The sequence below is a fragment of the Puma concolor genome, chromosome C1, assembly GCF_028749965.1.
Source record: "Puma concolor isolate L17-30 chromosome C1, mPumCon1.1.hap2, whole genome shotgun sequence".
NCBI lineage: Eukaryota > Metazoa > Chordata > Mammalia > Carnivora > Felidae > Puma > Puma concolor.
In genome coordinates this window covers 126,800,595-126,824,890 of record NC_141674.1, presented here as the reverse complement: position 1 = coordinate 126,824,890, position 24,296 = coordinate 126,800,595, and the positions used below count along the sequence as shown (strand labels likewise).

Below are 24,296 nucleotides of genomic sequence, written 5' to 3'. Positions count from 1 at the left end.
CTGGTGGAATTATCTAAAGGGATGGGTGGGACCAAGCGCCTGGTGGGGGCAGTTCTTACGCCTATTCTCTTTAAGCCATGAAAAATCAAAGCCCTTCATGATCTCAATGAAAAGCAAATTACTAAATGATGACAACTGATCGGAAATGATGAACATTCGTTCTTCAATAATTTCATACTGGCTGCTCTGATCTATGTGACATTACATCATTCACTGGGAAACAGATTGTGCTTGAGTGTCCTAAATTTTTTTCAGGAAAAAATACTCATTTGTAGCAAAGCGTCATCAAAATCTTTAGAATCACCAGTAACAAAAAGGTGCCAGTTGTCAATATAGTCGTAAAGATGCTTTTGATTTATCACTGTCCAAAGGCTCATATATAGAAATAGCAGTAAAAAGAATCACAATGAGGGAAAAAGAAAATCACTACAGAACCACCAGAATAACTGTTGTAGGCAAGACCAACCAACATATCGTAAAAATAAATGGGCAAAAGGTTGAAGAAAACCAGAATATTTGCATACTTTCAAAATATTTTTTCCATTATAGAGAGAACCAGTAACTTCATAGTAAAGACACCTAGCAGACCCTACCTTAACCAAGAGATCAAGGTTAACACCATCAGGAATGAGACATATTGGTATCACACACCTCCTGATATGATACACTGAGAAGACCACAACACTTCTGTGATATTCTTGCCAAAAATGCGTCATCTCAAACTAACCATGAGACAACATCAGTCAAATCCAAAGTGAGCAACAGTATACAAAAAGCCCAACGAGTACTCTTTCAAAGTGTTAAAACTGAATGACAATTAAGTTACGGAACAATTGTCCAGATTGGAAGAGATTAGGAGCCGTGGCAATTAAATGCAACGTAGGTCCTGGATTGGATCCCAGAAGAGCAAAGGGATATTAGTGGAAAAAATGGTGAAGTCCAAATCGAGTTTGTAGTTAAGGTAACACTGGTTAATGTCTTAGCTTTGATTACCATAGTTTTGTAATGTGCTGCCATTAGGGGAAGCTGGATGAAGGATATACCCAAACTCTGTACTATTTTTGAAACTTTTCCATAAGACTAAAATTATTTCAAAACAAAAAGTAAATTCCAACAATTCCACTTGTAGGTATATGCCCCAAAGAATTAAAAGAACCTCGGCAGATACCTGTACACAAATGTTCGCAGCAGCATTATTCACAACAGACAAAAAGTGTAAACAACCCAAGTGTTCATTAACAGATGAACAGACAAGTAATTAAATGTGGTATATCTACACAATGGAATATCATCTGGCCGCTAAAAGGAATGGTATTCTGACACATGCTATGAACCCTAAAAACCTTAAGCTAAGTGAAACAAGCCAGTCACAAGAGAACAAATACTATATGATTTCACTTGGTAAGTTTAGAGAGACAGAAAATAGAAGAGAAGTTACCAGGGGCTGTGGGGAGGGGAGAATGGGGAGTTGTGCTTAATGAACACAGTTTCTGTTTAGAATGATGATTAAGTTCTGCAGGTTGGTGGTGGCAATGGCTGCACAAGACTTTGAACATACTTAACACGAGTGAACTGTGCACTTAAAATGGTTAAAATGCTAAGTTTTAAATTATGTATGTTTAATCCCCAAAAAAGGGGAAAAAAGAAACAAAATTACAAATAATTATTACAAGGTGGGCAGAAGAACTTCAGAGATTTCTTACACTTAAATTAAAATGTGGGCATGATTTATCAGCCCAAATTTTCTTTTTTTTTTTTTTAATTTTTTTCACATCTGAGCTGTCAGCACAGACTCCAAGGCAGGGCTTGAAACCATGAATCGTGAGATCATGACCTGAGCTGAAGTTATCAGCCTAAGTTTTCTATCCCAAACTCCATCTCATGGTTCGTGGGTTCAAGCCCTGCACCTCTGTACTGACAGCTCAGAGCCTGAATCCTGCTTTTGATTCTTTGTCTCCTTCTCTCTCTACCCCTCTCCCAACCACGCTCTGTTTCCTTCTCTCAAAAATAAGTAAACATATTAAAAAATTTAAAAATCTTAAAAAAAATAATAGTGCTGCTATATTGCATCTATGTCATGGGTTTCCACCTGTGTCGTCCCCCAGTAGAAAGCCCCAAATGACAGGGGCAATCCAAGGACTCTAGCTCATAGAGGTTTCCTCCTCGTGAGCAGCCCACAGAGCCACAGAAATAATAAGAAAATCAATCTTACGGTTTCTTGCACACACCTGTTTCTGACTAGATACAGAAACACCCAGCTTGATAACTCACATGCTCTAAATGACTTGTTTATTGCCCCAAATCGCATCCAACTGCCTTCAGTGGTGATTCATCACCCACTATGGATTTTCAAGAGGATCTCTGAAAGCAATTCAAATAAGGCTTCTGCAAACAGTTCAAGCATCAGAACGGTGCCTCCTGATGGTGGCCTAAAATACCAGGCACATGACTTCAGTCTCTCAAGGTTGACAGTTAAGGACTCCACTACACACCCTTTATTCCCCACAGCCTATCGTGGGAGCTGGTTCTGCAAAAATACACATTAGCCAGTTGATGTCTTTATTCAAAAAATTCTAAACATTCAGAAAGTCAGAGCTCAGTTACTTAGAAGGTTGGAGATGTCTGCGTGCCTTAGGAGAGGGCTGAGGCAGAGTGGAAAGACGCCACAGTTCACAGAGGGACAGAATTGGATGCAAGTCCTGGCTGTGCCACCACCAAGTTAGGAGACAGCATCGGCCATTCCTCCCTGAGCCCCTGCCCATCCTCCGCCTCCTCCTTCCATCCAACTATGTCCAGTGAGGTTGATGATACCAACAGCCCAACGTTAGGGGATCTGAATGGGCTCCTAGCACTCAGTAAGTAGCTGGTATTCATATTGTTGAAAGTAGAATGATTGTTTTGATAGATGCTTACCTCTCTCAGTGTTGGCTTGCCAATGAAAAAGTCTGTGTTTTTGCTGCTTTTGGGTGGGCTGAACTTGGGATTCAGAAAAGCACATCCATTTGCGATGGCCTCCAGGGGAGCTGGGCCCTCATAAGGGAACCCGAGTCCAACAAACAACTGTAACACAGAAAAGCACACCACATATAAACACATCAGTCAGGACTGGCGTCCCTGGCTCACAGGGGGCTCTTCTGTGCTTCATTCCCATGTGGAAGGCCCAGAGACTCTGGAAGGTTCCCAGACCTTGGGCGGGGATGGGGGGTAGTGGTGGTGAAGAGAAGGCAGCTCACATCAGGAACTGCAAAACAGTACCAGAGTCCTTTACAGGATCATGAAGCTGCTCAGCTCATTATGTTCTCCTCCTTTGTAAAAACAAAAACAAAAACAAAAACAAAAGTGAAGAAATACGCGTGGAGGGGGCTGCGGGGGAGGTGGGCGGTCGAGGAGGTACGGAGGTGGGGGTATTAAAAGAATAAAAAACAACAACAAAAACCAAGACCCAACAATAATCTTTCTGTAACTCACCAGGAGACATGACTGGAAAAACACTTGCTTAACTAAACAGAAGGTTTCTTCATTGAAGCAAAGGAACAACAGGCCCTTTCAGTGATGCTGGGTGGAGGGACAGAAAGGTCACTTGGTGGTTTGATTACAGTTCAAACGGAGCTGCTTTAAAATGATGGTAGGTCAGTAAACACAGGTTTTCATAATGGGGTTTTCACTGGGGGACACCAACAACTTTGTTTTTATCTCCCCCCTCAGTCGAGGGGAGAGGGTGCTGAGTGGCTAAATGGGCAGCCAGCAGTCTGCTTTCCCAATGGCAGACAATAGATGGCGGCAAAAACACACTCTTCAAGTCCTCGCGCAAACTAGCTCAGAGCTGCTGGGACAAAGGGGCCTTGCTGCAGCTCCCTGGCAATGGTTCCTGTCCAAAAATGAAACAGCATCTCAGGGAAATGCCTCACTGCCTCTCCCCCTCTCGGGACCTTTTACACTGATGGAGGGCTGTAAGTTATCGACGGCAGGGTCCAAGTCTGGGCTTGGTGAGATTTGAGATCTCCCTACCACACCAAGGAGCCAATGCTGAGATCACTCCAGCCTCCAAGGAAGGGCATATCAATCGCCAAAGGATAACTGGGCCCCAGGGTATCGTTCCTTCTGCCATCACTGAGGAACACCCACACAGCCAGGCCCCCCCGAGAGGGAAGGATATTGGTGAACTGGATATATCGCATGCCTGATTCTCCTTTCCTGGGGCCCTCACCCCAACAATTCTATCTTTTGCAGCTGCTAAAATCAACTGTTACTTAGAATGGTTCTGTCTGGGGAGACTGGAGTCCAAGCTGCCAGGTTCCCTGGGCACCACTGAGAGATGCAGAAAGTATGTGCTGGGCACTCAATTCCAGGACTGAACACTGAGCTGGCACCTGCTGGGCATACAGGAGAATCACGGAGCCCCCACAGGAGTTTTTCTGGGACAAGAAACAAAATCCCAGGTTTTGTGGCTAGACTCCCTATCCTATGACTGTATGGTTTTTTGCACGAAACAGGGTAGTTAACTTTTTTTTTTTTTTTTTTTTTTGCTTGTTTTATCCTTTTGTTTCTTGTAAACCTTGACATGACCAAATATACCATCAGGGACATCCACTGGGTAAACTGGGGAGAGAGGCTCTGAGTGGCCAGCAGAGCTCCCACTATTGGCTGGGGGCATTTCCCCTTGGGCAGATCCACTGGAGACATGGGGGTGAGGAACACTTTGTTAGCAGGAGCCTGGAAGATAGAGGATTTAAGGGGCATTTCCACCACCATCTGGAGGCCCTTTTTCTGGATGTTCTTTATTCTTACTAAGTAGCTGAAAGGAGTGAGATTATCAAAGAGAACTTAAGCATACAGGGTGTGGCCTGAGCATGTGGCTCAGGGGTGGGAATGGGGGGCGGACGCCTGACAGCAGCAGGAGAAATGGAAGGCAAGAGTGGGAAGGACTAGTCCCAAGAGATCACAGCTTTGTTAAATATGAAGAATCCAGGGTTACCATCCTTCAGGCTTTTGAGCTCTGTGATCTGCTCCCTATCAGAATTTGGGAAAGATCTCCCCAGGGGAAAGATGACCTCTCTCAGGTGGTGGTTGGGTACAGGAAAACACAGGGTTTCCAGATCCTTTTGACTTTGAGAAGAAAGGTGCTGGAACATGCAGACAGGGGTCTCTGTGGGTTTAGCCAGAGACCTGAGCCTACAGTGAGTCCTGACCTCTGAAAATCAGGGCCTGCCATAAAGTGCTGATACCTTCATCAACTCTAACTTGCAAAGAACTTTGGAGGAAATGCAGGAAGCACAATGATTGTCTATTTAAATAGAAAATCCTGGGAAAAAAATGTAATTAGCTCCTTCAGACCAACCAATCTGAACCCATTAATTAAAAGGATTTGAAGCTGTTGTTTAATGGACTTGAATGTGACCTAGGCTTAATGATATCTGAATAACAATTTGCACCATCTTTGCTGCCCTGCTGGCATCAAAATATCTCAGGACACATAAAGTAAACATTTTGGGCTAACTCTCCAAAGCCTCACAATTTTAGAATGAAGCTTAAGCAAATACCATACAATTTCTTGGCAACGAGTTTTCTCGTAACACTAATTAGGATTGCAGGAAATGCAAGACTTGGAAACACCAAAATAACAGTTCTTTGTCACTTCTGTCAATAAGCAATTTTTTCTTGCTTCCCGTGTACTCATTACCTGTGACGTTATAATGGAGCAGATGTATTAAGGTCAAATAACACACTTGAGGTTTGAATCACAAAAGCATAGGCAGAGAGAGTTCATCACCACCAAAGAACATCCCATAAACTTCTGAATGCCATGGCCTTGCCACACTGGTGCCTTTACCACAGTAAATTTCCTTTCCCCTAGTCCCCAGCTTCCATTGTGCTCCCTACAGATATCTTTAGCATGGGGGCAACAGACACACCATTAAGAATGCATTCAAGCACAGAGGCTTAACTTTTCAGGAGGAAACTGGGCATATTTTATTTATACTTCATCTGGCCTGCAGAAGCCCAGAATCTAATGAGGATATTCCAGATGACAGAACATCTTCACGGCTGCAACTCTGTCTCATCCGTAAGCATTTTTTTTTTTTTTTTTTTACATTTTTTAATGTTTACTTTTTTACATTTGAGATAGAGACAGAGAGACAGAGAGATCAAGCAGGGGAGGGGCAGAGAGAGAGAAGGAGACAGAATCTGAAGCAGGCTCCAGGCTCTGAGCTGTCAGCACAGAGCCCGACACGGGGCTCAACTCACGAGCCGTGAGATCATGACCTGAGCCGAAGTCGGACACTCAATCGACTGAGCCGCCCAGGTGCCCTCAATAAGCAGTTCTAAATCCAGGGATTAAATGCTCTGAAATTAAGTTTTTGAAGTACTATTAAAAGAGAATGGATGGAGCACCACAGATTTTATTCACAGCATAGGATTGGGACATTCCTACATGTTGACAAATGGTTCAGTAAAACCACTCAGTCTTATTACTCTGTGTGAAAGGAGAAACAATTGTTTTAAACCCTTAACTGGAGTAGTTAACATGGACTCCTTTCAACATGGATAAAGGTGGCTCATAGGAAGACTCTACATGGGTTTAGCCAGTTTCCAGTCACTCTTGATGGGGAACAGCAGGATAATCCAAAACAGAAGACACACTCTCAACATAAGCTTTTCTGACTAGTTTGAACTAGCTAAATTGGCGGAGTGGCTCGGGAGGGAGTTTGAGCAACGAATCAATCTCAGCTTATCCAATAAACTGAATATTGGCCCAGTGATCGGGACAATGCGGTAACTAACTGTACGGGGTCTAACTGCAGACCAAAGTTCAAATCCTGACCAGCTCACTTCCTAGTTCTGTAACTGAGGGAAAGCATTACCTGCCACTTCCTATGGATTATCGGAGGTCCATTTATAACATTCTCTCCAGCTATGGGACCGGAGTCAAGGTCACGCAAGCTCTCTACACTGTTTATTCATATGTAAAATGGTGAAAATAATAGTTACTTCACGGGGCAGGTGTGAGGCTTAAATGAGGTATTGCATGCACATGATGTATTTCAAGGTTTGGAACTGAAGTAAACGTTCACTGAACAGTAGTCCAAATTCAAAACCAGATTCAACTTCATGCAGCTGCATGTACGTGACCTTGTATTGTTTAGCTGGGGTTTAGGTGTGCCCGAGTTGTGGTTGTGGGTTTTACACAATGTTCAGCACCCGCATGTGTATTTACGAATTCTCACTGTTTCATAAAGTAGCTGGACTTTTTAGAAAAAAAGGGAGAGACGGCCATTAGAAGAGGAAGCAGACATGGTTTACAGTGACTGCCTCATGGAAAGGCCAGTCCCATGAGCATGTATGACTGCTAAGCCTTGTTTATTCTTCATATAATGATTGGAAATCCCCGGATTTTTGGTAATAGGTATACATTTTATATCTTTAAAAAGAATCCATACAATGGCTGATTGTGGAGGAAATGTATTCTCCTGAGAGGTTATGCCTTCAAGTGGCCTGAAGGGTCCTTTTCTGGACATGTGTCTTCCCTTTTGTACTTGATGATGAAGAAACAAACAGTGGCCAAAATCTCTTCCATACAGGTTTGGTTACACCTTTTCATGGGCTGCCCAAGCCCCTAACCTAAACTACAAAAAGATTCTCTTGTGAAGAGGTAGAAAGGCAAAGGAGACAAGACAACGATACGTGTCAAGTATGTTTAAGTGCCCAAAGTTTGTCAGAGTCAGCTGCTATGTCAGAGGCTATTTCCTGGAGACCAGCTCACTGGGTAGACACCCAGATTATCCTTGTTTTCTAAGTAGCCTTTCAGAAATGAAACAGAACACAACCAAACACAAACCACAATATCAAAACCAAAAGTTCATACACTTCAGTCATTTGGAAACCCCAGTTCATAATCCAATGTGCTACAATTCACTATACATGCACTGACTTGGAGATGGAGATGGTGGTGGGGGGGGGGGTAAGCAAATATTTGGGTAAATTGATAACTGTGGATGTTGTCCATCTTCCGCCATGACAGCATGAAATGTTTACCATTAGAAGGTGCGAGGCAGCACAACAGGCCTATTCACGTCACATTAAGGATGGGCTCTCATAGTACTGAGCACAGAGGACTTTCACGATAAGAGATAATTCATGGAGAAGGCACAGGTGAGGGTGAGAGAAAATGGCTGTCACTGCCATAATAAATCCCCACGGTCATGTGCACCATGATGACACAGATGCGCTGTGTTAAAATGTGGCTGATAATCAGTTCCTGTCCTCCAGGAGCAGGCTCATCCTCTTATGTGAGTGGCTTCGCAAGTCACGGTGCAACATTTTACACAACTAAATGGTTGAGCCTGCTTATAATATCCCAGAAGTTCTACGTCGGTATTACTATTTTTTATTATTACTACCTCTACCTGTGCACTTTTTGCATTGCTATAGTCCCCAGTTTCTGTGCTGGTCTCCTCTACCATGCCTGTACGCTCGTCTTGGGCAAAACTCCTTAGTCATCCCTGTAGCAAGAATGCCTGGAATGAGGCCTGGAATGTATTCAGTAGGGAAAATGAGCAAAAGAATAAATACTAATAGATGAGATCTTTCCAGCAGTCATGTGTCTTCATGAGGATGAAGAGATGTTGAATGTTTTCGTGTGTATTTGAGTGTGCGGATGCACTTTTGTCCTTGAAGTCAGAGCAAGTACTGAATCATCTCGCTACAACTGTGCAATTGTACATACATACGTGGGAGGGAAAGAGGGAGAGAGGATTACATGTGTATACAAAATGTTTTCCCCATCTGGCTGGAATAGGAATAACCTTAGATACTGGCCATAAGATGAAGCCTCCTTGACTGCCTGAGGGTGAATATTTCAGCATCTGAGACGGGTGGACTGCTCTGTCGGTAAGTAAGCCCTTGGGCTCTCCCTCACAGGCGACACCTGTGTGATGTGTAGGCAATACCACGGTGAGGCAGGTGTGCAGTGTCAGAAGGACAGCGTCGCTTGCTGTGGAAGTCTTGGAGATTTAGGTGCGTGATTCATGAGCAAAGCAAGAACTCAGTTTTTCGGGCATGGTCCCAAGATCCCAGATGGCTAATGGATTTCATCTTGACTCTTTCCTTCATTCTTTATATAATTATCTGAAAGCCTTCTACAAGCTAGGCACTGTTCTAGACATTGAAGATGTACTTGTAAACAGAACAAGCAAAGCCCCTCGGCCATCATGGAACTGCATGAGAGTCTGGTTCCAGGGGTGGTAGCCCTGGATTCTTGAGAGACTGGGCAACTATATCCAAGCTCATGGGAAAAGTCATGGTTGATGGGGGCGGGGGAGGTGGGTGCCAGAGCTGGGGATGGGATGGAAAAGGGACAGCATATACTGCATATCCTCCAATCCTGCCCAGGCTTCTAAGTGAGTTCCACAGCTAAGCTGATGAGCTGATAGATTAGGGAAACAGGTCATGACCCACCCAAGTGCTGGAGGGTGAATGGCCAGAGGTCTGGGTACCAAGGGTAACACCACAGACAGCAGTGGCTTTCCCTGCTTGTTTGCCACAGCCAGAATTTGCTCTCGGCTTTTACTGTAGAAAAATACGTTCTCTTGCGGCTCACTCCAAATGTGCCTCCAATCTAATACAGGATAGGAATGCTCCATACTATCAGGAGCTTCCCATGCTAAGACTGGGGAGGAGGTGGACATGAAGAGGCTAAAATTAGGAAGAAGAAAGAAATCACATCAAAAGCGATGAGGACTTAACCCCAAAATAAAAACATGCCACCCTGTGCTGGCTTCAACTGCACTCCCGGAGTCTGCTGGACTGAAAGCCTTGTCTATAGTCTGCCGATAAATAATTAATGCATCCAAATGTATATGCCTGTTAGAAGAGTCTTTTAGATTCAACAACTTCCTGGCTCTTTTAGCCCCTTTTTAGTGTCACACCAAATTCCTCCATCTTCATAGGCTCCTGGCAGCCGGACTCTGCTAATGACACATGGGCCCCTGTGGCATGCCAGGGCGAAATACTGCTGAGCAAAGGGTTTCCTGGGCCTGGGTGCAGGGCTTCAAAGACGTCTCATAAAGAAAAATAATAAGTGAGGAGCTGATTAAACATCAGTCAGTTCAGCCCGTCTCCAAACCTGAAGCAGCACCAGACTCGCTTTCCTCTCCAGTGAGCCCGAGGAGCGTGTGAATCCCATTTGTTCTACCGACATTTACTTCTCTGTGTCTCCAGTTCTCCACTTTCAACATGGATTGGAATAAATCGCTTTTAAATTGCTCAGAGACACAGAGGAAGGAGTTAGAGGCAGAAAGGGTTATAAATGCAAAGCCTGACTGGTCTTTAGTGTCATTATTTCAAAGCCCAAGATCCATTCATTTTAGTGCCTGCTGCTGTGTTCTGGGTATAAGGGGAGTCTCGGTGACACAGCGCCTCATTTCCATCATATTTGCCAACTGTTTTAGCCATAATTCCACTCGGAGGGCTTTAATATATTCTAGTCAGACGAACAGGCAATACAAAATGGGATCAGTGACATCCTGTGAAGGCACCCGTTTTTCAAGGATAAATATATGCCCCTCACACTCAAAATTCGGTCTGCAGTCCTTGGCTGTTAGGCAGTCTCTGACATCACGGCCCGGATATTCCAAGCCTCTTCTCTTTTCCTCCCTGGGATATCAGCGGCCTCTGCTTCGGCCTATTCCCCATTCTCTGACAAGGTAAATGGATGGTAGGTAAGTCAGGGTTCTTTTAAAACTTCCAAGGCTGAGTAAGACATTCATGAGGCTGGGTTAATAGGAGTGCGCGAGACAGTAATGACACGCTGTTGAGAGCCAGCGTTGCCAAATGTAATTTTAAAGAGGCTCGAGCTTTTTCCACCAGCTGATGTGGGGAGAAGTAAAATGAGGCAAATGGCAAAAATAGCATTGCCACTAAAGGGCCCGGACATCCTCACGATTCTAAAATGTCATCCTGAGACAGAAAAAGAACAGAAAGCCAAGAGTGCAAAGTGGGGAACACACTTCACTCCGGGGTTGCCACACACGAGCATCAGACTACAGATGACCTTGTAAGGAAATGAAATCTTAATAAATACAAACCAGATCTTTGGCCAAGGAGATAAATAATTCATCCATCTATTTTATTCATGGCACCACACGAATGACTTAGAGATAGAAAGGATCAAATGCAGTTACATATGGAGAAACTGAGGCAGGAGAGAGATGCTTATTCTGTTGGGAAGGGAGTGTCCAATAAATGTTCTCCAGTTTGGGTGTTTATTCAGGAGGATGGTGCCTTGAGGGCTTAACAGACCTTTAATTTGCAATAAAAAAAAAAAAAAAATCATGTGTAAGGGTCACCCCGTCCAGGCAAAGTCAGTGACTGTGAGCAAGCCAAATGCTCTAGCCTACTTTCTGCTGTTTAAAATGAAGTTAACAGTACCTTCCCCATCTACGGCTTTGTTTGTGAGAATCAAACAAGGCAGCATATGTGAATATGCTCTCCCAAATCCAAGTATCATAAAATGATAAAAAGTCGCTATTAAGCCACAGAGCCTCTCACCCACTCAGCCTCCCTGCTACCTTAAAAATGAAAACACAGCCAGTCAAGGCCCAGAACTGAGAAAATCACTGTTGGTAATAAGCTGTCCCTATGCTTCAAGGCAGGGCTCACACTGGCTTTCTTACTCTTACATCCCTTGTACTAGGTCTGGCCCTTTAAGGCCAAACTCTGGTTTATTTGCAAGTCCCTAACATCATTTGGTACTTTCATGGCAGAATTACAGGCACCGGTTCAAAACAACGCATTCAGCATGTCACTAAAATAGACCTCGCTCAGTGGCTCCCCCGGCTGCCTGCATCATGGGGTCTGAAGCTGCCTACACACTAGGGTCTATGCTTGGGACAACCAGCCCCTCAGCTCCTTACCAAAAGTTACCTTCCACTATTTCCCAGCAATAGAGCAGCTGGGTTGCATTGTGGCTCTCTCCTGAATGTGTCATCTCTGTCTCCACCACTTGACTCTCCTTCTTGTGTGTCCTGGGTATCACCTGCCCCCCACCCGCCAATTGTTCATCTCCCACATCTTTCACAGTGTCTTCCCTGCTCCCAGAGCCTGAAGGGACTCTTCCCCCATCTGAACTTCTTCAGGGTCCAGTACAAATCTGTGAATGAAGAGGTGCAAGAAAAGCCACTTGGTGGCCCGATTCCTTGAGCGATGTTGATTAAAGAGGTAGGGGAGCTGAGCACCCCAGGCTTGCTGTGAAAGCTGCTTCTTTATCGCAAGGTCTGACCCTCAAGACAGGACCTTACCTTTTCTGTTTGCCACTGTATCCCCAGCCCCTCGCTTGATGCCTGGCACGGAGTAGGTCCTGGGTAAGCAGGCTTTCAACTGTAGCAACCTCTTTCCACAATTCACGAACTTTTAAGCTATAGCTGATCTAGAAAACCACTGCCCAGAAATGACTTCGTAAGTTACTACAGCATTGAAAAGACAGCACGAGAGATTCTGATCCTGTTTTCAACACCAACAGAAACAACCAGTAAACATCACTGATGGATGTTTTAAAAATTCCTATAAACCTACCTTGGTTTCTCGGAGAAGAAACTGTAGGTCCCGCCCACTTAGGATGCCATGGTTTTTCACATAACTGGGAATATTCTTCGTGCTGGAGCCATAAACGGTCGCATGCACTTCCATGTACGTGTGAATAATGTCCAAGTAGATTTTCTTATTCTAAAGAGGGGACACAAGGGGAAGGCATTTTTTTTCTTTCATCCTTTTAACAACCTGTCTCATAGCTGGAGGCCACAGAGATGGAGTTCTTAATATGGAAATTGTAGGAATTTGGCAATCTGACCCCCAATATTTCTTTTAAAAGTGATATGCCTGGATTTTGAGGGCAAACATAGTCATATTGCTGCTGTACAATTCTGTAAGGAAGAACAGAAAATATAGCAGTATATTACTGAATACCAATGATAGCTCAAGGCCAACTTTTTTTTTTTTATCTTTTTAAAGTTTATTTATTTTGAGAGGGGGAGAGAGAGAGAGAGAGAGAGAGAGAGAGAGAGAGAGAGAGCACGAGTGGGGACGCGCAGAGAGAGGGAGAGAGAATCTTAGCAGGCTCCATGCTGTCAGTGCCTGATGCAGGATTCGAACCCGCAAACTGTGAGATCATGACCTGAGCTGAAACCAAGAATTGGAGGCTTAGCCAACTGAGCCACCCAGGTGCCTCTCAAGGCCAAGAATTTTAAAGTATTATCCTCACTTTGTAAATTATTAGGGACCCAACACTTTGCATTTGGCTCCTCTGCCTTACGGAGGAGGATGTTTGGGGAAGGAAAGCCCAGAGAAGGCAGTCAGTTGGGCTGAAATATTTAGCTGGAGATGCTAAGCTGTCCCTGAGGAATGCAAACATCCCCAGCTCTTGCCAGCATTTCTAGTTATGATTAACGCGTGTTGTCAGAACTGGATCCCACCTACTTCGGATTGGGGGGAAGATGAGAGTTTCCCACAATATACATTGATTGGCTCGGTAGCTGGAGAGATCATGAGAATAGCCAGGTAGACAAAAATGTAAAAAAGACTAAATGTAAACCTTGATGAACCCTGAAACATTCAAAAGTAGTTTTATTTTTATTAGAAGCAAAACAAAACCTCTTTTCTGTACTGAATTTCGAGGCACATTTTCTAAATCAAAACCACCTGTGAGGCAGAAGTGACTTTCCCTTCCTCTTCACATTTCCATGTGACTAAGAAGCACAGGCTGGATTTGGTAGGATGCTTTTTTTTTTTTTTTTATTTTGAAAAATTCAAGTTCTGTAATGTTTTCCAGTTGTATAAAAGTAGGACAAGTTTTTTTCCCCCATTCTAAGCCCGTTTTCACACACTCCAGGAAAATGTATTAATAGCCAGCTTTATGAGTAAAGACTGCAAGGGATGTAGGCATGTGGCATCAGCAGCCACAGAGCTTGGAGACAGGCAAGGGGCTCTCATGGGGGGAGGGCAGCAGCACTTTTCTGCCTCCCCACAAAGTTCTGAGCTGGATTCAGGGTCTGCCCTCTGCCAGGCACTGCCCTGGTAGAGAAGATCACAAAGGACGCTCAATTTTGTGAGACGCATGTCTCAAACCCCATTATCAAAAAAGTCTTCATGGCTGGAAAAACAAGTCTAGTTCCCATTCTCCATTTTATGCACCAAGATGATTTTGTTCAGAATCAACCAAGTCCATGCCTGCCCCCTAATGTACAAAGAAAATGAACACGTGGACTGAAAGTTTAATTTTCATGCCATGTTTAGTATGGCTGGAAGATACTAAATTTATCACTTCAGAGATGTACACCCTTGAATTAATGCAGAGGTGACTAGAAACAGTTTTATAAACTATGGCTTCCTATTTGTAGGCTGAAACAAATTTAAGATCACCTCACTGATATAAATTACTTTGAGGGGTTCTATCATACAGTTCTTGTGCCACATGTACCTGGTAACTCCTGTCCCCACAAAACCCCTTCTCAGGGATCCAAACCTCATCCACAGCCCCTGGTAGGTGGGGACGAAATCTGGTGACCCTGCCCCCTGACACTGCTGACCAGCCCAGGGTGGGGTGTGCCTGACCCAAGGGGGACCCATCTCTAGGCTAGGCAGGAGCCTGGGGCAGTGTGGCCAGGCTCAGGAGGAGAAGCTGAGCCAACAGGAGCCTCTCTCAGGAGCTCAGAGTCTTGTACACAGAGAGATCACTGCCAGATGGCTGTGGGCTATAGAGCCAAAAGGTCACTCAGTGCTGGAGTCTGGGTAATTATGATCCAGATACAAGTTCTGAGGAAGCCAGCCGCCAGTTTTGGGGGGTGGAAGTAGAAAGAGAACCAGATGAGAGCTGAAAGGAGGAAAGGGGAAGACTGAGCCAGACAGTTGGTAATAATAGGGACCTAGACATCACCCCTCTAAGCATGACACAGAGAGAGAGCAAGAAAGGGATAGGAGGAGGAAAGGAGATGATAAGATAGAGTGAGAAAAGAAAACAGAGAGACCCAGAAGAGAGAAAACCCGGTCCCACTCCATCCACAGCTGTTCCCTATCCTAAATTTCCCAGATCTTTCTGGATTCTTCCAGTAATAACAGCAGCTGCCCAAACGTTTCCCCACCCCACAGTTTGCTTGAGCTACTCTGGGTGGATTCTTATCATCCAAAAGGAGGCCGGCCGGTCAGGACATCTTGCTGGGCTTTTGTTCAGGGATTGGGCAGGCCAGGCCTCTCTCCTTTAAGCAAAAAGAGACATTTCCTTGTGAAAAGCCAGCTGCTAACTAGTGAAGATAGACCAAAGGCCCATGAACTAGGTCTGGCCAGCGGGTGACAAAGAAGAGTGAATGGCCCACTTGGTTCCTGTCCTGGAGAATCCTCACTGCAGACAGACACTCGCAAGACTGGGATTCCTGGACCGAATGCCTGGGGAGTGAACAATATATAGGATACAACACATGTATCACCATCAATCCCAGAAGAGGTTGGGCCTCCTTGAAACACAACAAGGGGGCAAGCTCAGAAGCATGTGCAGGGGCTAATAATAAAGTCTGTGAAGGCCGGGTCAAATCAGAAAGGAGAAATTACCTTCAGAGAGGTAATTTCAGGAATGAGAACAAAATCAAACAGCTTATCAGAGGAAAACAAATGTTTCCAACAGAACTCTAAGCTTTGAAGCTGACCTGACAGCTAGGTGATTCACCTCAGGCCTCTTGTTGCCGCCTGTCAAGAGTTGCGCAGAAATGTGCTGAGGGTGAATCATGCCATGGGCTCCAGGTAAAGGTGCAGGGGAGCCGCTCACACACACCGCTCACTGCCTACTCTCTCACTCAGTCGGTGCTCATGCTACCGACGCTGCCCTGTGCATTCAGACAGGACAGAAGCTACACTGTGAGATGCGGTGGGGGATCGTGGGGCCTGCTATGCTGAAGAGCATCCCAGAAGGACAGGGCCACTAGTTTCCTGGGAGGTAAGCCAGGGACAATGAGAATACAGAAGGGGGCAGGGCAAATAAAACTCCCCTCTTTCTCTCTTCTGCAGACTATACCAAAGTAGAGTTCTTCCCTGCAAACCTTCCAGGAGCGCAGAGCACCCAGGGACCACGCTGCAATGTCTGTTCAGCAGGAGCCAACATGGCTGTCCGCTCCATCTTGTCACCATGAGCTTCTCCTGGCCTCGCTTCCCTCCTCCTCCACTCCTACAGCCTCTGGCCTTGCACCTCCTTCCCCAGTAAGGAATAATACTTGTATCTGCCTCAGGCCTTTTTTCTAGAGGCCCTGGGCTAAGACCTTAAGCCCCCAACCCTTCAATTTACTGTCCTCAGGGTTAGTTTCCAAAAATGAAGATTTAGTTCCCCTATATGAAGTTTTCAAAGGCTCTTCATGGCAGTGAAAGATCAGCTTCTCAGCTATGCACACAGGCCCTTCACAATGTGGGCTTCTCCAAGCTTTCTAGCTTCATCTCCTGTTATTTCTTTTCCTTTGTGTCAGGTCTACCTACGTTTGGCTCAGTCTTTGCTCCCAAACCTCTTCTGCTCTCCTGCATACATATCACCTGCCACTGCCTCGGCCTGAAACCCCCTTTCTTCTGGCCTCCTTTTCTCTCCTGGACTCCTCCCCATTCATCCTCTGCAAGATGGCAATCCCTGGGCTCACCCAGGTGAAGTTAGCTGCCACCTCCTCTGTGTCTTTAGTACTGTTAAATTAATGAAACAAGGAGGCCATTAGACTGAGGTGGCTCGAATGCCACGGTGGCCTACATAAGCTGAGCTGGCAAATGCCTCAAGGTTATGAAATAAAAACGCCGGAGACAACCAATCACAAACAGCCAACAAGGCTGTAAGCCATAGCCAATGAGATAATTTCCTTTCTCTGCTTCGCACCTCCTCTACGTAAGTCTTTCCCCAGCTACTGTCAGGGAAGTGCTCCTAACTGCTACTTACAGGTTTGGAGCTGCCTGACTTTGATTTTTCTTCCAATAAACTCTTAACCTTTTTAATGTGCCTCAGTTTATCTTTTTAACAGTCACTTCCTGCTTGGCCTCTTTGGGCTGCTTTATCATTGTCTTCCCACCCAACAGGACTGTGAACTTCTCAAGGGCAGACACTGAAGACTCAGTGTGCAGGGGCCTGGCACAGAGCAGGAGCTCAGGAAGCAAGTACTGGCTGTATGAGAACACAGAGAGGACACACCGAGTACAATATTATTAATGGATCTCAGACTTAACTCTGCCACTCGGTCCTGTCCACCTTCCCACCCTGCCTCAGAAGCCAGATTCTTCTTTCTGCAACAAAACCTTCTCCCAGCAAATGAGCTTAAGGTCCATGACTTTACCTAAGGGTGTATTTTAATGAAAAAAAAAATGAGAGGTACAAACCACACAAGCTGTATTTCAGAGACGAGCTGTCTTCCTTATAACCTAGCTCTCTCAGGAGTTTTGAGGTAGAAAGACAGGAGGGAGGAAGAGACGGAGACATTAAATAAAATAAAATAAAATAAAATAAAATAAAATAAAATAAAATAAAATAAAATAAAATAAAATAAAAAACAGAACCCTACCTCATCAGCCTGTTCTGAAGTCTAAAATTCAACAAGGATGAACAATTCTTTTATTCCAAGATTAGAAGTTCTAAAATGCAAATCTGTGAATTTCAGCAGTGAAGTAGAAACAATTTGCATTATAGAATAATTAGATGTTACAGTCCTTGGCTCATTTATTGCAAGTAACCACCCAAGGTTAAGGTGTGTATTGGGTGTGTGTGTTGGGGAGGGGTGGTCCTTGCTAAGTCTCAGTCAGGCCTCCTAGAAGTCTGGAAGTCTCTGGGAAGCTAAGATTCTACAAACCTACCACCCTTGACCCCTTCTCTCTAAATCCTTACCTTTCCAGGAGAAAGGATGATGTTTAATAATTATAGTGGGAATAATAAGGGGAACCTTGCACTCTTGTCTCCAGTCTGGACTGTGGCCCACCTACGAGCCCATGGGCAAAACAAAAAGAAGGGAATTTTCTTCCTTTCACTGTGCCAGGCTCCACACTTATTCTTGACTGGACCTCATGTGGCATAAATTACAACTCATCCAGGGCAATGGGCGAGTAGTTGCATGTAAGCTGCACTCTGTAAGCATGATACCAGTGGTTCTAGAACCTACCTACCTCAGAGTTTTGGGTGGAGGATAAAGAATGGATGTGGAATGAGGAAAAGGGAAGACTATATTCACCAGTCCTTGACTTACTCTCTACTGTCTGGTTAGGTGAACATTTTGGTGTTTGGCCTAAAGAGGTGCTGAAATTTCGGAGATTTCTCAGAAGAAATTTAGACTTCTGTGGCTGAATGGGTAATGTGCAAAGAGCCATCAGCCCTGTTTTTGCTGATGGAATGAGGAATATGGGATAATATCATTTCCCAATTATATTAGACACCTTTTATATGTGCTGAGCTAGAATCGGGAATACAATGTACATGAAAGCTGTTTAAATATACACCTTTATTTAAAAATATATAGTGGTCACACTACCCCCACACCATAAAAAGGGACAAGCTAGAAATGAGTCCCAAGATGGCTAAAGCCTTCGCCTCCCAGCCCAACTGGAACCCAAGCCCGCCCCACCCCCAGACCTTTCTGTCTGAACCCAATGATTTGCTGGCACACTTCCCCATTTTCCCAGCACTTTCAGGTTTCAGGGATCTCTGCCTCAGCACGAGAGCTTTCTGCAATTTAACAAATGTCTCTTAAAGGGCTCTGGGGACCTGCCAGCCAGTTTGTGAAAACAATCAACTCTCCTTTCTACTATGGGAAGGGCAGGAGGTCTTCAAATTGTAAAGCTGGCTTCCCTCACATCCCCTCCCCCCCATGCAAATGCAGTCACTAAGGGATAATGATGCCCCTTACTCTGCTCTGATTGCTAAGGCCAAGAGCAACAAAGCCCACCAGCTATGCTACCGTGCTCAGAAAACAGGCTGATGGGTTGAAAACAGACCCTGCCACCCCTCCAGGTGTCATAATGGAGGGAAAAGAAAACCAAGAGGCGGCCTTGGCAAAACTGAACTTGCATTTTTTTTTTTTTTTTTTTTTATAGAGCGTGCATGGGGTCAGTGAATTGGAGACTGAACGAAGGGGACCCAGGAGTCTCATCCACTGCTGACAGAGTGGAGGAGATGCGGTCCTGGTGGGTTTAGACCAGAGCCCAACAACCAGATGTGGTCTAAAAGCAGAGGACAAGTGGCCATTTGGCGGGACTGTCCTGTGTGTCTTCAGGGAAGGATTCAAAGAATCACGTTCACACCGGTAGGCGGTGTAACAGGTGTGAACCTGGGCCTTCTCCTGCCAATTAAGTTGAGGTCCCAAAGGCCAGCAACCAAACAACAGGTACCAAGTACTCAAAGTACCACCACCCTGAAGGGGAGCAGGGAGGTCATCCCTGGGAAGCTGTTGGCTGCTTTCCCTTCTCTACCTAAGCAGGTGAGCAAGGTTCTAGAGGACCACTCAGAGAGCCTCACATGCATCCCTGGGCACTTCTGGGATACACAGATTAGTGCCAGACCCAAGCTTTGAAACGCCTCATGGTTGGGGCCTGGAGCTGGGAGGATGCCCTCCAGGAGGAGTCAGCAATGGCCAGAGCTCCCAGGGTTTCTCAAAGGAATGGATAATGGTTTCCTTTGGTGCAGGTGTGGACCACACAGAGTGGTGCCCAGCTGGATCCTACGAGGAAGGGCTCTGTTCGAGGAGGAGGCACTGGGAGGCTGGGCTGCTGGAAACAGCCTTGGGAGGGTGCCATAAGTCCATCTCAGGCTTCTCAGGCAAAGCAGCACTTAGAAGCAGAAGGAAAGGAGCTTAACTTGAGATGATGTTCAAAGTTTCCACTACTAAATCAGAGTAGGTATTTTAATTACTGCACTTGGACGGTTCTTAGAACTAAAAGTAACAGAGTTTTGTTTTTTTTTTTTTAATTATTAATTGCGAGTTTTATAGGACTTGCCCAAAACTGCATCCAAGGGGCAAAAAAGACTTGTACAATTCAAGAGAGAAAAAAAGTTGTTTCATGTTTGAATTCAACAGAATCCCACTCTTTCAACTTAATGTTTACATATACGAGATGATCTTAGGTAGAGCACAAATAAAACTTCTTAATTTTAATAGTTGTAAGCCTATTAAATATGGCTTAGAAAAACACACCCATGGCGTTTCATGTTTATTAACTCTTTAGGAAAAAGCTAAAATAACTATTTTCAAAATGAGTCCATTAAAAATACTAAGTAATTAATAGTCCAGGTGGGGTATGCATGTAACAAGTCTGGATTTGGTGTGGATGACTTTCGTTTGGAACCTAATGCTTAAAAGAAGTGTGTGATAGAGAGCCTCACTTCAGTAAGAGGTGAGGAAAGGCCACATTCTGTCATCCTTCCAACCACACTGGTGGCAAGATCATGGCAGGGACTCAGGTCACTCCCTTTATCAGACAGCAGGACAGAGAAGGGCAAGAGGCACCAGGCAAAATCTGAGCAATAAGGGTGCAGAGAGAGAGAAGAGGTGGGTGGTTGGATGGGTCAGAGAGTCTAAAGGAAAAGGTGGTAAACTCCCCTCCCTTAATGTCATCTCACTTTGCAAAAAAATCCAGGGATGGAAAGCTTCCTCATAAACCACACTTTTGCCCCGTGGGAGCTGCCAACTGCATACTCCTCGGCAAACACCGTGCCTGAAGTTCACTCCCCGGGTCTGACCTGGAACGACCTTTTCCCTGGTGAACTTCTCACACTATTTGAAGAAAGTCTTTTTCTTGGGTAAATGTGTGCAAGGCTATTCAGAGTGAAGTGTGTAGGAGACAGCGGACCGGGCTACAACCTGCAGGTTACCCAGTACTGCTTAGATAAGCCTGGACAACCTGCTTTATCTTTTGCAAGTTCAAGTTCCTCAGCTGTAAAATGAGGGGCTTGTTGATTTGAAGGTCCTTTGAGCCCTAAAGTCCACAATTTTTAAAAGATATTTATTTATTTTTGAGGGAGGGAGGGAGGGGGAGAGAGAGAGAGAGAGAGAGAGAGAGAGAGAGAACAAGTGGGGGAGGGACAGAGAGAGAGAGAGAGAGAGAGAGAGAGAGAGAGAGGTAGACAAAGAGTCTGAAGCAGGCTCCAGGCTCCAAGCTATCAGCACACATCCTGACCTGAGCCGAAGTCGGAGGCATAACCAACTGACCAACTGAGCCAACCAGGCACCCTGTCCATGATTTTTAAATTGTGACTTCAAGCACCTTCCTCCATGCCTTCCCAGAGGCTACACAGCTAATAGTCTGCAAAGGAAATGAGGCGCAGAGACTGCTGATGGCCACCCAGGTTCCCTCTCCTACCAGCAAACCTGTTCCTGATTGTTTAGTGCTTATTGTTAAGGTGAATAGAAAACTGCCCTCCACTGAAGACAGCCAATGACCTGGGGGGGGGGGGGGGGCGGTTCCAACTCTGGAACCATCCACCTTCCACCTCCACTTCCCTCAGAATCAGACCCAGGCGGGTCTCCAAGTGAAAATGCGTGAAGTACCTGCACCTGGAGCCTTTGCCGCCCAAAGGGGATCATTTGTTAACACTCCTCCTTTAGGTCAAAGATTATTTTCAGTAGTAACCATAGAATAAAGTGAATAATGACCGGAAAAGTGGACACCTTGTTTTCTGAACTTTGGATATGTCAATAAAGAATTAAAAAGGATTACCATGTGAAAACAAAAAAGTAATAGATTATAATACTTTTTAGTAACTTCAATATACTCTTTTATAAAAGGGGAAAAACCTATCTCTATTTTCATCTCTTCCATCACGTTTTCTATTTTCATTCATGTGTTAATAAATTCTGTACATCTGTCACTGACTCTGTCAGAATCCACTCTTCATATATTCATGCTAATGGACAGTACAGCTGTACTTGTCCATCTACCTTATAGTTCATCGCAGAACACTTTTACTAATTTCAAACAATTTCTTTCATATGATGCAAGACACATATACAACACACAAAGTGACAGGCAGGACACGTATCTAACCTGGTTATCACTGCATGCTGGGATGAAAAGTAATTGCTTTCCTGCAATTTCTAGCTTTTCCACAAGTAATTACCTTACAAACAGGAAAAAAAAAATAACACTTATGTCCAAAATCACAGTTTGCAGTCCTGAAGGGACACATTTCACATGTAGTGACTAAGGTAGAAATCTGGGAAGTGAGGGGGCAACTAGGAAGAGAAAAGTCATTATGAGCCAGAACCCACCTCCCTGGGGAAGTGCATACTGCATGCATTCTAGAGAGAGGGCCTCCCACAGGCCTCACCCTCCTGCGAGGCTCTCCCACCCCAGAATGAGAAGGAAAGCTACAGTCTGCTGAACCCCACTCAAAGGACAGGGGTTTATAGTCCAGTGAAGTGTTTCTCTGTGGACTGTGCAAAAGCATCGGGGGGGGGGGGGTGGTGGGGTGGGTGACTGTGACCAGTTCTATTAATGTGATTCTAAATTAAAAAAATATATATATAAAAACAGGATACCATGTTGTAGAGAAACACAGCAACACATAGTCAGGGACTGAAAAACGTTTCATTTTCTACTTAATTTCCTCTAAGAAAATACAATGATTTGATGCTATGGTAGTATTTGTTCTTCTCTTCGGAGCCCTAATGAGTATAAAAAGCACCTCTTTGGGGGTAATCAGGACAACTGAACAGATTCATACAGATCACAAACGTGCCCTCTGATGCCATCCCAGATCATGAGTGCAAAGTCTGCACGGGAGGGTGACATCTCCGAGGAAGACATAATTTAGTGTGCCAGAAGTTCTCCTTGTTGGAATGGATATAGCCAGGGTGAACAGCACTGCTTCAAAAAGACGCAGGACTTTTTGGAGATCCTTTTGCTTGGTGGCTCTTACCAGCAGTAGGCATTCAGGGTAAAAACGGTCTTCGAGAATGGATGGCAGGGTTGGGTCACCTGTCACCAGTCCTGCTTCATTATTCAGAGTCAGAGAGGAGAGAACTGGTCTCTGCCTGTGGCTGCCTTTCCACCGGCAGGCCAGGCCTCCACCCCTCACCCCCTATCCCTGCATTAATCTGAAGTAATTTGGCTGTTTCTGGGCATCCATCCACATCTGTGTAAATTTCAGTAGGCAGTATGGGTCAAGAATAAAAAGATGTAGGGTTTTATTCTTATACCTGCCCTATTATCTCATTGGAGCATCCACAAAAACAAATGAGATTTTTTTTATTGTTATGTGAAGGGGTCACAATTCCCACCACATTGTCTGACACACACACACACACACACACACACACACACACAATCACACACCCCACTCTCCACTGTGCCTCTCCAAGCTCCACCCAGCACTCTGTTATGTCAGAGACAAGGCACAGATCTCAGAGCGTGCAATGTCTCCATGTGCTGTAGGGCAGGCCCTTCACTCCCCAAGGGGTCTTCTGACCTCAACACTGGGCCTCTGACCAAGGGGAGCTCCACCTGTGAGTGAGACAGCACAGGCTCGCTTCTCGTGCTCCTCATCTCTGTCAAGCTAGAGTGCATAAGGGCTGTGCTTGGTAAATTTCCTCTCCAAGGCATTCAGCCCAGTGCCATACCCATTAATACCCACGACTTCATCATGATGGATGTGTCACTTTGTAATAATGTGCATAATCTCTCTCCTCAGAATAGGAAGTGTCAACACATCTTTGTTGTAAAGGCTAGGACCTGACATGTGATAAACCAGGCCATTTAAAACACAAGTTTCTCTTGGGCCCCTTCCTTCCTCTGCTCCAATCAAATGGAGAGCAATGTTCTAAATTCCAGGCATAATCTCTCTGCATTTTTTGAGGAAGCCACAGTGTCCAGACTGAAATTCTGATTTTGGCACAGCAGTGAACGTTCCCTTCAAAGGACAGCTAACCACTGGCCTTTACATGAAAGATTGTTTTTTAAGAAGTGAAAAATACCTCCTTGAAATAAATCACATCTCTTGAAATTTCTTCCCTTCATTCCTTTTTGAAAACATAAAGAGAGCAAAGTAAAAGTGATCAGCTTAATTCATACACATTTGAATCTAAAATGCTGCAAATAAGTGTTTTTAGAAGGAAAAGCAGCTACAGTATCTAATTTAGAAGCAGGAGCTTGAAAACAGACACAACTATGATACACGCGGAAGCAAAGCTGAGGTCTCATAATCAACTATCATTTTGGAAAATCTCTTTCGTACTTTCCATACTCTTCTCTCCCACACAATCAGTACCTTTCCTCCATCTCCTCACATTTCTCAGGCACCCAGCTCTGAAGGT

General features: G+C 44.8%; 1 protein-coding gene across 7 annotated transcripts in view; it reads right to left on the bottom strand.

Moving 5' to 3' along the window:
* The window catches only part of MGAT5 (alpha-1,6-mannosylglycoprotein 6-beta-N-acetylglucosaminyltransferase), a 336,396-nt gene that overhangs the window by 30,655 nt on the left and 281,445 nt on the right, over positions 1-24,296 (bottom strand). For all 7 annotated transcript variants that reach the window (XM_086715203.1, XM_086715204.1, XM_086715202.1 and 4 more), the window contains 2 exons: positions 12,571-12,720; positions 2,914-3,060 (listed from right to left, as the gene is read on the bottom strand). In XM_086715203.1, coding sequence (XP_086571329.1) covers positions 2,914-3,060; positions 12,571-12,720 — 297 coding nt within the window. The remainder of the gene's footprint in view (positions 1-2,913; positions 3,061-12,570; positions 12,721-24,296) is intronic.